Consider the following 15167-nt stretch of genomic DNA (forward strand, 5'->3'; position numbering starts at 1 on the left):
GCACATGGGAAGCATGTAACACACTTCAGAACAGCTCCCAGAGCTCACCAGTGACTACGAACAAAGCAACCACACGTGATGTGGAGGCAGTACTCTAGAACTTGAGACTCTGGCTGCCTGGGCTTATCCTATGTCATGGATCCTATGTCACTGGACTTAGTCATGTGCCATAGGATGTGTAGCCCAGAATATGCTTCAGCACTTCCTAACTCACCCACCTCACTTAACGGAGTGAGAGCAAATCCACCTGCAATGAGCGTTTATTACGATTCTGCATGTGAACCCCGTAACTGTTCCTGCATCCAGCACATCTTTCAGAATAAGTGTTCTGCAACAACGGGGTTGGTTCTATTCTCAAAGTCCATTTCTGTCACTTGACAAGCACAGTCAATGCTGGTAGGTGGGATCTGTTAGTCTGGGGAGGGGCCCAAGCATGTCAAAGGTCTCTATCTGAGGCTGAGGAAAGGTAGAGAGGAGACTGCAAAGAGCAAGGGACAGAAACAGTGCTATATCTGAGAGACAGAGACAGAAGAGGTTATACCAGGTGAACTTGCAGATTTAGCCTAGCCCTGACACTTTGAGACTGGTCAGAAAATATATTATATGAGCCTTTAATCCGAGATCCATTCTAAGTTCTTTGACCTCATCCCCCTCACAAAAAACAAAACAAAACAAAAACAAAAACAAAAACAAAAAACAAAAAAACAAAAAAAAAACCCCGCAGTATTTTACATGTATGTGTCCAAGTGCATCTTGGGAGGTGGGTTCATGATTTGTCTCAGATGGCGTGGTCTTCAGCTACTCAATCAGGTTCTAGAAACCACCCTCCCACACAAGGAAAAGCCAGCTTCTCTCCATGGCCTGTTTGCTTTTAGTTCCCCCAGAGATGGGATGAACCTATGTCATGAAAGGGGTCCTGTTCTTTAGAAAACTGGTCCCTGAAGAAGGAGGTACATATTGGAGGTGAGGCTACTTTGACATGGTCCTGGAATCAACAGGCCTAGGCTGATTCCAGTTCTAGCACATGATTTCTGTGGAAGAATGAACAATACTTGCTTTGCCGGCCTGACAGCACTTGCCATCGGCATCCAGCGTTAAGTACCCTGTGAATGTCTACTGCTGTGGAAAGGGAACTTGGGAAATGGGTGGACTGCCCCAACAGACTGAAGCAGATTTACCTGACCAGATGAGGCTTAACGAACGCTTGCTCCGGCTGCTCTTGGCTCTCGACCTGCAGAGCATCCTCCAACAACTGGGCTATGACATCCCTGGCAGGCCCCTGTTCTTCTGAGCAAACTGGTGTCTTCATTTCTTGGAGCAGTATCAGGTACTTACTTTCAACCTGGCAGAGCTTGGCTTCCAGGCTAGAGTACTGGAGAGAATGCAAGGTGTTACCTCCACCCAGTGACAAATACTGGAAAAGCAGGCCTTAGGCATCACAGGCAACCAATAAGCCCAAACCAGCATGCTCAAAAAGACTAGGAAGTGAGCCTGCTGCAAAGTATAACACAGGCAAAAAGTCAAGTCAGGGTTAAAAGAGCCCACTATGGCTCCCCCTTCTTTCTAAGCAGAGAGAGGTGCTGATAAGCACAGGGGCCACCCTTCAACATGGTTAGAACGAGCAACAGAAACTGGGTCATAAGCCAGTGGCTGAGGTGAAGCCTACCCCTACTTGGTTACATAGGCCATGAATGCTGCCTCCTGCCCCATGCGCACCAACTTTGTTAGGGCATTCGGCCCAGGCAGGATTAGTTCCTATCGGCTACCTGATCAGAAAAATCAACTTTCCCCTGGCAAATATGCAGGAATAAGGTTTTAGAAATGTGCTTGGAAGGCTGCTCAAAAATAGTACCTGCACGCAGCAGCTGTGGACACGTGCCAGGCATTTATAACTCACAGCTGGGATGCCTGTGGCCCTTTAGCCTTTCCAAAGCCCTCTGCAGCCGTAATCTTAAACCGACCCTGCGGGATCTACGGGGATGGGAATATTCTCGCCTCTCTTGTCTCACACGTGTGAAACTAAATCTCAGCAGTATAAACGACTATCTAGGTAACTTGAATCTGGAGTGACCCCGATGACCTGGAGTGACCCCTATGACTGCAATTTGGTTTCATTCTGAAAACACACGAGGAAGCCCACGTGTGAGAGTTTGCCATCAACAGAGAAGTTGTACTCTACATCTACGAGTGCTGATTCCTGCAGGCATGTTTCTCCCATCACGGTGGTGGCTGGGTAGGTTTTAAAGCCTATCCGCTCAAGCATGGTTCCCGCCCTCCCTTCACGCGCTAAGCTGAGTCGGTCTTGGCTTACCTTAGCCATCAGATCCCTCTCCCGCCTCTCCGCATTTCTTCGTAGAGCTGAGAGTTCCAAAATTTCCTTGTTTAGAAATTTATTTTGGCTTTTGTACCCATGCAGACTATCCTGTTGGGGAAAAAAAAATTTTTTTTTAATCAATTGATGTGGGTTGCATGTTGGCTAATTATCCTATGTAATTAGCATCTTTGAGGCCTGCCAAGTGAGAGCGAGTTCTAAACAATTTGGAAGACGTTAGTAGGAGCTTTCTGATGAATCTTTTTGGCCATTTGTGGCAGCAGGAGGAGGTGGGAGAATATTTACTTAGCAGTGCTGGTTTTTCTCAGCTGACGGCAGAAGTAAACAGGGATGCAGTTTCTAACTCCAGTCACATGGACGAGTCGGTGATGAGAAAAAGCAGCCATTTAATATTATTTTAAACCGGAGACACTGACTGTATTCTATGTAGGTTCTCATTTTTACTTATATAGTTCTATTTTTAAAAGGCTATAAAAATATGCAAAATCCCTTAATTAAGAAAGGCATGCAATGATGAACACTGTGATCTGTGGTGCATCAGGGACTTTGGAGAGCACACTCTTTACTTCTGTACAGTGCAGTTTCAAACTGTGGGAAAGCTGAAGGAGGACATTAGGACAGAGGGTGGAGGTCAGTGGTAAAGTATCTGCCTATCAGATACAAGGCTCTGGGTCCAGTCCCCAGCACCACCTCCCAAATTATCAAGAACACAGTTGGCCCTTCACTGGATTGGCCAACTGTTTACTTCTGCAACATTTATTTTGTAGAGAATGTAAAGTCTGGAGACAAAGGTTTTCTTTTCTCCCCCTCCTTCCCTTCCTCTCTCCCTCCTTCCTTTCTTCCTATCTTTCTTTCTGGTAAAGACAGGATCTATTATGTAACTTTGGCTGTCCTGGAACTCACTATGTGGTAGTCCTTGAACTCAGAGGTCTGGCTTGCCTCAGGCTCCTGTGGTCACAAGTTTTCCCCTGTTCTACTAGAAGGAAGGTGTGGCTGAGCAGGGGAGAGTGTTCATGTAAAACGCCCTGAAAACAAGTTTCACACACCCCTTAGATCATCCTCGTGATAAGTCAAGGAGGCTTCTAAATAAAGATGAAGGAGAACCAACCATCTTTAAGGCTGTGGTTGGTGAAGATGCCTTATAAATTCCATCTTTTGTAACCACGTCCTCCCTCTGGCCCTGACCATTTCTCCAGACTTCTCCGGATACTCCCCCGTCTCCAGACTTCTCCGGATACTCCCCCGTCTCCAGACTGAACTTCTTTGAGGCTGTAGTCTGTCCTGATAAGACGCAGAACTAGGAAGGTTGGAGTATATAAACTAACTGCCTTCTATAGGCAGCATTTAGGCCTCTTGTAAAGAGAAAAATGAAACAAAAACAAATAACAAGCATCCAAGCGTGGTAACTCACACCTGGGAATCTCAGTACCCCGGACATGGGGACAAAGGATTGCCTTGAGTTTGAGGCCAACCTGGGCTACAGTGATTTCTGGGTCAGCATAAACTACAGCATGAAATTTTGTCTCAAAATATAAATAAATAAAATAAAGGTTGTTTTATAGTAGATATAAATATGGCATAGTAAGAGGTGTTTTGGTTTTTCACTAATCAATCGGACAGGGAGCTGTGGACAGGGCTTAGGTGGTAAGATCTATGCTGCACAAGGATGCAGACTTAAGTCCGGTTTTCCATCACCCACGTAAAAGCCTATGTGATGGTACTTCTATAAACCCTTGTGCAGGGAGTGCGGAGGCTGGAGGGTCCCTGGGGTTCCCGGATTAACTAGTAAGCTCTGGGTTAAGACTTTGTCTCAAAAAGTAATGTGGAGCAGTATGAAGAAGAGTATCAATGCCCAGCTTCCACACGCATGAGTATACGCATGCACACGCTACAGACATACAAAAATAAAGAGACCATGCTGGCTTTGTGTTGTCAATAAAACGGCCCACCCACACATCCCAGCCCTGCAGCCACTGTCTCAGTGTTCACAACTCTGCAGTCCCCAGCCTGTGAGCACGCACTCAGCTCACTGCTGGCAAATGAAAGGTGCTAGAAGTCATGAAGCACACACTCTATCACGATCTCAACGCTAACACACCTGGACTCTTCAAGGGTAAACTCCATTTGGAACGCAAACACCTAGAACCAGTGGCTGCATGGAACTACTGGGGGTGGTAGACATACTGGGGTCTGCTGGAGTCGGTTGGGCTCTACCTGATGCCCAGTGTCCCAGAGGATGCTTGTCTACCTAAACCGTCTCTGGCGGAGTCTCAGGAGCTGCTAGTCTTCTCTACAGCCTTTCTTACAGTATCTCTCTGCTAGGACCAGCAGGATGCTCTACAGGCATAAGAGGCAGGCTGCCTCTGCTTCCTACAGGGAGCACGCCCCGCCTCCCTCATATGCTGCTTATCATTCCAGTTCCTTTCTCTTCAGGAGTCAGCCTCTTAACCTTGGGCTACCCCAGAGAGGAGCACTGGGAAGGCAGCTCTGCCCTTCCCTCTAAGTGCAGGACTTCTCATGTTGGGCATGACTCTGACTGAGCAGGTTTCTATTCCCGACTGCCTGGAGCTGGGTCTACCTTCACAGTTGGACCTACTCTGACTACTGGGACAAACTTTGTACCCAGGCCCGTGGGAGGCTATACAAATTAAGTCTGTGTTTGTCTTTATGTGCACAGAGGGGAAACTGACAACCTCCTTGAGGGTGGGAAAGTCAGAGGGGAGGGGTGTTTCAGCTTTTTCTGTGCCAGGGACAGGAAGAACTGAAAGTGTCCCAGGCAATGGCAGCAATGGCAAGGGTGTTGGAAGTGCTCGAGGCAGTTCCTGAACATGCCTGGGATTTGAGCATAAAGTTCTGCCCCTCCTCCCCAGCTCTGCCCTTACCAGACCAGCTCGTGACAACCAGACCTCTAGGGGTCAGCGGGGATGGAACTAAGAATGGAACTGAGTTTGCAATGTCTGTCCAGAAAGCCAGCCCACAGTCTGCCCTTACTTTTAGCCTGTCCAGCTCCAGCTGGTCCCTGCTGGCCGGGATGGCCAAAGGAGAGCTGGGCCCCAGGGTGGGTGAAGACACGCTGCCCTCACATGCGCTGAGCTTGATGATGACCTCATCCTTGGCCTGGATGGTCTCCATCAGCATGCCCAGCCGCTCGTTGAGCTCGCCCACCTTGCTCTTCAGTGTCCTCACTTCCTGCTGGAGGCTTTCCTTCTCCAGGCCGAACCTTTCCAGCTGGCCGCTGAGGCCCAGGATCTGCTCGTCCTTCTGGTGCAGGAGCTCCAGTGTGTCCCTGGGGACCCCCTGGCTGATCTGGGGATTCGTGAAATACTTGTCATATTGGGATGACCGGACTGTCTGCTGGAGCAGCCGAATGAGCTCCTAGGAGCCAAGAAGACAATGAAGTGAACGGTAAGAAAGCCAGGGTGTGGGGGAGAAAAGCAGAAATCATAAGAGTGTTATATAAGCAGTCACTGGAATCTGAGGAAATGCAGAAACAAACTCCACTGGAAACATTTTAATGTTGAACTTCCTCTTGAAAGATCTCAAAAATAGAGAGGGAAAAAAAAATGTACTCCACAAATACAGCCTGAAGAGAACAATAATAGGAAACGGGAAATAATGGATGTGCTTGCTGTAATTAGCAATGGTTCCTGGCACATGCTTATCAGCGCTAAGGGATCTGTGTGAAGTACTGCGTGGTGGCACATGCCTATAACTCCAGTGCGGGAGCAGGGGGATCAACTGCTCCAGGCCAGCCTAGATGACACAGTGAGATGCTGTCTCAAAAATAAATGAATAAATAGAAGTGTATTTGTGTGTGTGTGTGTGTGTGGGGGGGCAGGGTAGGAAGATGACTCAGCAGTTAGGAAGATGACTCAGCAGTTAAGAGCACACATTGCTCTTGCAGAGGACCTGAGCTTGATTCCCAGAACCCACATTGGGAGGCTCACTGAATCGGACACTGGTTTCTGGCTTCTGTGGATGCCTACAGTTTCATACTCATATATATAACTAAAAAGAAAATAAAAAGGGGGAAGGATCCAGCTCTACGGGTCACTGAGCTGTCCAGCAATTAGGTAGAAGGAATTCTTACCATCTCGGAAAAGTGGTCTGACAGGATGTGCAAAGTTGAGGGAACTCGAGGCTGAGAAACTGGGCGTGGGTACTGAGAGGAGACCTTGTAACCTGTCCATGGTCTAGGGTCATTGAATAAACACGGGCATAGCTCAGGGCACAGGATGGCAGCCCCAGCAGCATGAGCCTCAGGGAAGGGCTCCCGAGTCTCTGGCCCACCGAGGGCACACAGAAATCAAGCATAGTTACCTTCTGACTGGATAGGTCCTTCTTGAGTTGCTCCAGCTCCTCCTGCTGGCTTTGAATCTGCAGCTGCATTTCGGGGACTGGCTTAGTGAGACCTCCGCTGTTGCCTGATGATGTCGCCGTTCCCTCGAGCAAAGGATCACTACTGCTGTGGCGGTTTTTGTATGACCCAATTATATCTTTCAAGGGGCGCTTTCCTTTGTAAGGGTTCCGTCCAAATTCAAAGGGGAATCCTGAACTAGTGACTCCTATATTTAAAAATAAGAAGTTTTTTTTTTTTTTTAATTTTTTTTTATTTTGAGTGTGTCAAGCCTTCTGGTATTCTTATATTTTTGGTTGTGAGCCTAGCCTTTAACGGCTGAGCCATCTCTCCAGCCCACCTTCTGGTATTCTTACACATCATCCTGAGGGTTGTGGACTCACCAACCCATGCAGAAAGCAGGGCAGCTGGATGTGTCTCCTTGTCCCGCTTCACTGTACAGAAGCCCCGAGAGGTCTAAAGCAGCAGAGTCCTTGCTGGACCACTCTTTACAGAAGACTACAGCACGAGTATTGTGAAGACAGCTGAGGCACACCAGGCAAGCCCTGGCTTCTTACTTTTACTCATTTGTTTTTGGTTAAAAACAAAAACAAAATGGATGGTTTTAAAAAAAGTCTAAATACACTTTTTAAAGTGAGACTTTATGTGTAAGCTGACCCAAATAATTCAAATGTCTGCTCAAAAACACAAGCTTGAGGCACAAAAGTACTATGGCCTTTTGATTATTTAAAGCTAGGAGAGACAAAGGCATCGGTGGCTCCCTGGGGTCACGCAGAGACTGGAAGACTGGGTGGGCAGCAGCACCTGGCACCCAGGTGGCACTGGAGGCCTGGTGTGCCTGATATGTGACAGCTCACAGAGGCGGGTGCTTTCGGACTTGGGGCCTTGTTTGGATCTAGCATGTCTCCCAAAGGCCCATGTGTTAATGCCTTAAGCCAGCAGCTTGCTGGTACTGATGAAAGCTTAATATGAAGTCTTTTAGACAGTGGTACCCCGGGCTGCCTTCTCTGTTTTGCTTTCTGGCCACACAGTCCCACAATGATGCACTTCTACAGGCACAAAGCAATGGGTTCAGCTGGTCATAGACTAAAATCTCTACAACTGTGAACCAAACTAAACCATTTCTCTCCATACGATGGCTTCCCTCAGCTGCCTGTTACAGTAACGGGGATACAACTAATCTAACCGGTTCTCCAGAATCTACGTTCTCTTTCTTTTGAGTACATATCAAATTTCTGTAAATAAAGATGGTGTGTGTGTGTGTGTTTCTGAGACATGCAATCCTCCTGCTTCGACCTCCCTGGCCCCAGAACTACAGGTATATGACATAATGTCTGGCTTAATAAGTACAAAGTTTCTTCAGTCAGCACCTCTGTGATGCAGAGGCGTGACGTATCAAATCTCCCGGAGGAGGTTTGTAGCTGCCTGGACATCTATTTCTTGCAGCCCTTTACAAACCTTTAAGAATTATTGCCCACACCCCTATCACCATCCCCCTCCTATAACACAAGGGCCTATGCTTTATGCTTCTAGGGACTTGCCAGTCAAGAGGCTCCTCTACCCCTGCAGCAGAGAGAGCAACACGGCGCAGGCACACACACACCTTTACTCCCCTCAGGCATCGGCTTCTTCCTGTCTTCGGGTACCAGGGGCTCCTCCAGGTCCTTAGGAGGCGGGTCTAGAAGTTCCCACTCTTCATTGGTGTAAAACACGGTCCTGCGACTCTCACTGTGCCCTCTCCCAGGACGGAATGACGACATTGAATTTCTATTTAAAAACAAGAAAGGGCAAAGCAAAACACGGCTGTATATCGGACTGGTAAAAACGGAGATCTGATAATACCAAATGTTGGTGAAAATACAGAAAATGAGAAAATATGCATTGCCAGTATGAGTATACACTGATACTAGTATCTCAGGAAGTAGCAATGCAAAGTTAAATTCAAGAATTTCTTAAAAAACACCCCCCCTTGAAAAAACCTTATTAAAAAAAAAATCACACATTATGATTAACCAGACCCAAAGCCTATGCATCTCAGGGGACTTCTGTAAGTTACGTTAGCTATCCTGAAGCTGGGGTGCTTCACAATGGACTTTATACTTTCATCAGTGAATAGATTCCTATGAGAACTGCCTTTCTCAAGATGCCAGCATTCCTAAGAGACACCACAATACAGACTGCATTATCCATGTTAAAACCACTCCTTGCACTGATGGTTGCCTGACCGTCAGCAAGAATGTAAAGAGATTCAAGTGGGGAAATGTGACTATAAGAACTGGTTATATATAGAAAAAAATAAACTTGAATCTTATCTCACACCACACATACAAACTAATTCAAAATATACCATAGAGGCAGGTTGTTGTGGCATACTCCTCTGATCCCAGCACTTAGGAAGCCAGGCAGAAGGTTCCTAAGTTCCAGGCCAGCCTGGGCTATACAGTGAAATCCTATTTCAAATGAAAAACAAAACACGCCCCACCAAAACACAAAACTTCTAGAAGAAAACAAAGGAGAAAGTGCTTTTGACATTTAGACTTTCTTCCCCTTTAGTATGTATTTGCATGCCTATGTATGTGTATATGCATGCATATGTATGTGTGCACACATGCATGTCTAGGCCACAGGCCAACTTTAGGTATCTGCCTCAATCACACACTGCTCAGCTTATGTTTTGAGACAGGGTTTCTCTCTGAACCCAAGGCTTACCTACTTTGCTAGGCTAGGCAATGAACTGCAAAGATCAGCCTCTCTCCAGCTCCCCAGTGCTGGGATTACAGACACATATCTAGCTTTTTACACGGGTCCCTTGGGTTCAAACTCAAGTCAAGTTTACTTCCTCACTACGCCATCTCCATAGTTCCACATTAGACAGACTTTCTAAAGAGAACTTGAAAAGTACAATCTATAAGACAAGATGAGAAAAACTGAGTTTATAAAAACCTTTCTCCTTTGGAAAATATTTGCAAAATATGTACCTGACAAAAGGCTCATATTCAGGATATTTAAGAATGCTTAAAGTTCAATAAGATGAATAAACAGCTCAATTTAAAAATGATCAAGAGACGAGAAAAGTAAATTTTAAAAAAAGGAAGAAAGAAAAAAGAAAAATACACGCAGTTTTCTAACTTGTAAAATTGAACTTAAGATTTTCTTTTAACAACCTTTACTACCGTTCCAAAGCAATACACATTCACTGCAAACCATAGCCAGAAGCTTGATTTTTCCTGGGCTAGTGATGTGCAGAGAGACACGGAGCCGGGATTAACTTCCAGTGAGCCGTGCTGCAGTAAGTGTGAACTGAACAACAGGTCCTCTACAGAGTGCATGAAGCTAAGCCATGTATATAAAATGCACGTTTGCCTTTCAGTTTTTTCAATTTATGTTTGGGTTTGGTAGGACATACTCCTACCATGTAACCCATCCTAAGCTGAGGGGCAGCTGTCTAGGAGTGGTTAGTAAGATAACATCAAGGTTGAAGAGGTGGCTCATCGAATAACATCACCTGCTGCTCTTGCAGAAGACCCCAGTTTGGTTCCCAGCACACACATGGCAGCTTGCCACCATTTATAACTCTTAGTTCCAGGCACCCAACCACTAGGCACGCATGTGGTACACTGATCTACATGCAGGCAAAACACACACATAAAAATAACATATAAATATACTTTAAAAAGCATCACTAGTTATACATTAGTTAAAAATGCATCCCACCTCCAACAGCTAAAGTTAAACAGCAGGTAACGGGCCAGCGTTTGGGAGGGTGTGGAGCACCTGGAACTGGCCAGTAGTGTGCTGGACACGTGAAAAGGAGCAGTCACTTGACGAGTTATGTCAAGTCAATGATGAATACAACAGGTAGAGGCCACAAGAGCTCATTTACTTTAAATTCTTACAAAAGCACAGCTATAGTTCAAGAAAGCAGCCTGGAGGTTGCCCGAGGCCAGAGATTAAGGGAGGGCTGAGGAGGAAACATGCATTCTCTGTCTCTCTGTCTCTCTCTCTCTCCCTCCCATCTGAAATAGGGTCTCACTACGTAGCCCTTGCTGGCCCAGAACTGCATAGATAAACCAAACTGGCTTCAACTGTACTGAGATTTGCATGCCTCTGCCTCCCAAATGCTAGGATTACAGGCCTGTGCCCTGACACGCAGCAATACATTTTGATTATAGAGGTGTTTCTATGGGGTGTAATTTTCTAACATTCCTCAGCCTGTACACCTAAAGTAACTGAGTCTAACAGGCCACACCTCAATATGGCTGCTAAACCAGGAGAGAAAGCCGTGCATCTCTGGTGTTTCCTGAAGCAGACTGAAGGTGAGAAGGGAAACTAGAGAGGCTCCAGTTTGAACGAGTCAGATGGCACTGTTGTATGAAGTAGCTACATCTCAGTACTTTATTTTTGGTGTGTGTTGTTATGTGTGTGTGTGTACACACATATATGCAATGGTGGTCTCTTGTGCATGTATCTGTGAAGACCAGATGTCAGGATCAAGGGTTTCTCTATTGCTCTCTGATTATTTTCTTTTATTCTTTCTTTCTTTCTTTCTTTCTTTCTTTCTTTCTTTCTTTCTTTCTTTCTTTCTTTCTTTCTTTCTTTCTGCTAGAGAGATGGCTCAGTGGTTACGAGCATCAGCTGCTCTTGCAGAGGACGTGGGTATAATTCTAACACACACCCACTGGCTGCTCCTGACTGCCTGTAACTCCAGTTCTAGGAGAGATGATGCCCTCTTCTTGTCTTCGTGGCACCAGGCAAACATGCAGTACACAGACATACATAGACCCAGAAGAGGCATGCTCATAAAATAAGCATTTTGCATATTTACTGGGAAGAGGAGGGAGGAGGGAGGAGGGAGGAGGGATGTGTACCATGGTGTATGTGGGGAGGAGGCTAGAGGACAGTTTTCCAGCTCTCAGGTAATCAGAGTTGGTGGTGGACGCATCTGTCTGCTCAGCGTTATCTCACCAGCCTTTTCCACTTTATTTTTAATAAAAGGTTTCGCTGAACCTAGCACTCACTGTGTTCGCTAGTTTGGTTGGCCAGAAAGCTTTTAGGTGCCCCTCCCCAGGCCTTGGGCTACAGATGTGGACCCAAATCCTTGGCTTTCATATGGATACTGGGGATCCAAAATCAAGTCCTCGTGCTTAAGCAGCAAGTGCTTTATTCATTGAATCATCAAGTCCTGTAACATTTGTGGTTTATATAGCTTTGGTTATCATGGAACTCCCTCTGTAGACCAGGCTGGCCCAACCTCAGAGATTTGCCTGCCTCTACTTCCCAATATTTGTGATTTTAAAAGCATGGTTTACTCCCCTGTATTTGAATTTTACTAAAGTAATTTAAAGTTTTAGAGGAACAAAGAGAACTTATATAGCACACATAGGTTCTCATCCTGCTGGTAAAAAAATGTGACTTTGTGTCCCTAGAACAGGTGACTACACTTGTCTAAGACCTGGCAGCTGTTTCCTGAGTACTGAGACCACAGATGGCACACAAGAGTAAGCATGTCCCATGGTTCTCACAGCCTAGTGTCTTCTGGTGCCTGGCTCTGGGCAGAGTGGCCTTGTCAACAGCCAGGGGAACCTAAGAGAGCATGCTAATATCATAGTCAATTCTGGTTTCACACATCTCAAAACTGTGGAGAGTTGTGATTTCAAAATAGTTGCTCTGGAAGAAAAGGAAGTCTCACAAATGCTTCATCTACCCCTGCACATCCCTAGCACCTGTGAGTCCGCCCACAGTTCTAGGGACATTTCCCCTGCCCAGAGCTCCGGTGTCCTGCCTTCCTGACATGTTTCAGGAGTTAAAATCTCCTTGCCATCTGGCATGGCTTCAAAATGTGCTCTTGTTCTTTCCCTCCAGAATGGTGTGTGGAACGCACTACCAGTGAGGAGCGTGCTCAGGGGGAGTGAGCTCAGCCTGCCACTCCCGTTCTTAGTGTCAATAACAACAACAACAACAACAACAAAGGAGAAACCAGAAGACCCAAACTTAGCCCAGGCAGGAAGAAAGGCAGTTCCAGTAACTAACTTCCATGCCATCTGCTTTCTCTAGCAGGGTTGTTTTCCAGGCTGTTGCAAGCCCCTGCAGTTGAAGGACAGCTGAGGGACAGCCTAGGGTGCTGTGACAACTGCCAAGGCTTGGGTAATGGAGAAGTGAGATTGGCTTCAAAGTGAACTCCCTTTCAGCTCAAGTATTATTTAATCAAGCCCTGGGTGAGTGTGTTCTTGGCAGAACCCAATTCTTGATTGTGCAACACACTGTGCCACATGGAGCACACTTTCCTAAATAAATAAATAAATAAATAAATAAATAAATTTAAATGAATTCAAATAACAGTAATTTTATACTCAAATGCCCACTGTGATCTCGATGAGCAAGTGGACATTGGGAGTTGAGAGAAGTGTTTGGAAATGTCTTATCAAATTTCTCCAGAGCCTTTAATTTCATAAGCAGCCTGCACAGTGTGGCTACATTGTGGCCAGCACCCCAACTCTTCAGTGGTGAGAGGCTGCGCTAGGGCTAGGGTGAGTTTGGATTGACAGAGGGCTGGGGGCGGCAGGGGAGTAGGCTAGCCCAGAGGTAGCACTCAGCTCCCTTCCCTCGGTCATGGTCAGAGAAACCAAACAGGATGTAGCATCTCAGTGACACCTTCCTCCACGAAGGTGACTCAGCTTGACCCCCTCTGAAGTGATGAGCGGACACCCACAGCTAGGGGACAGGTTAAATAAACCAGGGCACAGCTATGCAAATGAACTCTGTGGACCAGCCCCAACAGAGCTACTGAGTTAGGGTGTTCCAGACAATACAGTGCCTCAGCTCTGGGGATCATGAAGCCGTCCATCATCCACATCCTGTTGCTGCCTCACCTCACCTCACCTCATGCTGCAGCTGAGAGCATGGCTCTGGTGAAAGTGGGCCTCATGACTTGTTGGACACAGAGAAGCATGTCCAGGGGACAGGTCCGGTGGACGCTAAGGCACCGAGACAGTGTGCTCTGCAGGGTCTCTTAACAGGCAGGGAGAATCTCAGGGTGCTTACATATACGAATTCATTTCTAGTAGCTACCTCTTGAGTATGGACTTAAAGAGGCTTCACTTTTTGGCCGAGCTCCTCAGCATGAGCAGGCTTCTCTCTTTACTAGCACGCCTGCCTTTCACCATCAAGTGGAAACACCACTAAGGAAAAGGACAGGCTGAATGGAGCTGGTGGGCGGCAGCACTCAAGCCAGGTGGCTCTGGGTGAGTGTGCACAGTGTCTAAGAGGAGATGGGAGGGGGTAGGGGGAGCGCGTGCCATCCAAGGGAAAGCCGCCTGTGGTGGGATAAATAATGCCCACTGCCCACGATGTGCACATCTGAATCCCAGGAGAGGAACTCTGCTGTTGTGACCACACGAAGGATCTTGAGTTGGGGAGGTCATGCCAGGCTATCTGACGCAATGGGAAAAGCTATCTTTCTCGTCATCGTCATCGGAAAGGTTACTGGAAAGGCTAAGAGCAGAATGAGTTGATCCAGGACACCGAGAACTTGGCTCCAGCAATAAGAAGATCCAGCAGTACCAACAGAAGAGGCCAGTTGCTCCCCCTCCTATAGCTCGCAACTCGAAACAGGATATGAGACTTGGGTTAGTTGGTTGATGACCTTGGATAAGGCACAGAAGGACACTCTCTCGGCTGGGTTTCCAATACTGAGTCAGATGTCATCCTAGGCATGGTTAAGGTCTTCCAGTCTGCAAGCCATGATTTCTCTAAAGCTAAAGTGGTCCTGATAATGAACAGGTCCCTGGAAGTGCATGGTTCTAGCCATGATGGCAGGAAGTGCTAGGTATAAACAACCTGTGCTTAGGAAAGACATCGGCAGCAACACACACACACACACACATACACAGACAGAGCCTGACCAACATCTTCCACCCCCTTCCCCATGTTTCCCCTCCAGAAGGCCCAGTTCTGAAAACATCCACGAGACAGCCACGTGACTACAAGCCTCATATGTCTTGGCAAAGGCTGAGCTATGCATTAAAACAAGGCAAATATAAACAAGTACCGCCCAGCCACAGATATGAATGACTTCCCCAAATGCACCAGATATCTGGGCACTGGCTTGGGCTATGGTGGCCTTCTCTTTGAAATGGGGCTCTGAAAGAGATATGAGTCACCACCAGGCATAGCTCTAGATGACAAAACCAGTGGATTCCTGGGAATCTCAGTCACACACACAAGTGACGTTGCTACCAGGCTGGGGGGCAGGGGTGGGGGTCAGGAGAAAAGCAGAAACGAAGGACCAGGAAACAGCTAGCAGCAGAACCAGAAGACCCAGCAGACAGAACCTGTATCAATGCCTGTAGTACTTCATCCTCTAGGCACCGCTAGCTGAGCACTAGTGATCAGCCAGACTCTGAGGCAGTGGCTATTTGTACATGCCACCTGGAATTTCACACGAGGTCTAGCTCTTTACCTGGTGTGATCTGGATGGCG

General features: G+C 46.9%; 1 protein-coding gene across 2 annotated transcripts in view; it reads right to left on the bottom strand.

The window, feature by feature from the left end:
* Tbc1d2b (TBC1 domain family member 2B) overlaps positions 1–15167 on the bottom strand; it is a 67639-nt gene that overhangs the window by 18515 nt on the left and 33957 nt on the right. For both annotated transcript variants that reach the window (XM_085827891.1, XM_085827892.1), the window contains exons 4-8: positions 8293–8456; positions 6653–6897; positions 5324–5707; positions 2312–2422; positions 1179–1372 (exon numbers count right to left, since the gene is read on the bottom strand). In XM_085827891.1, the coding sequence (XP_085684017.1) occupies positions 1179–1372; positions 2312–2422; positions 5324–5707; positions 6653–6897; positions 8293–8456 (1098 nt within the window). The remainder of the gene's footprint in view (positions 1–1178; positions 1373–2311; positions 2423–5323; positions 5708–6652; positions 6898–8292; positions 8457–15167) is intronic.

The sequence above is a fragment of the Mus caroli genome, unplaced genomic scaffold (assembly GCF_978045245.1).
Source record: "Mus caroli unplaced genomic scaffold, Mus_caroli_1 scaffold_11, whole genome shotgun sequence".
NCBI classification, from domain to species: domain Eukaryota; kingdom Metazoa; phylum Chordata; class Mammalia; order Rodentia; family Muridae; genus Mus; species Mus caroli.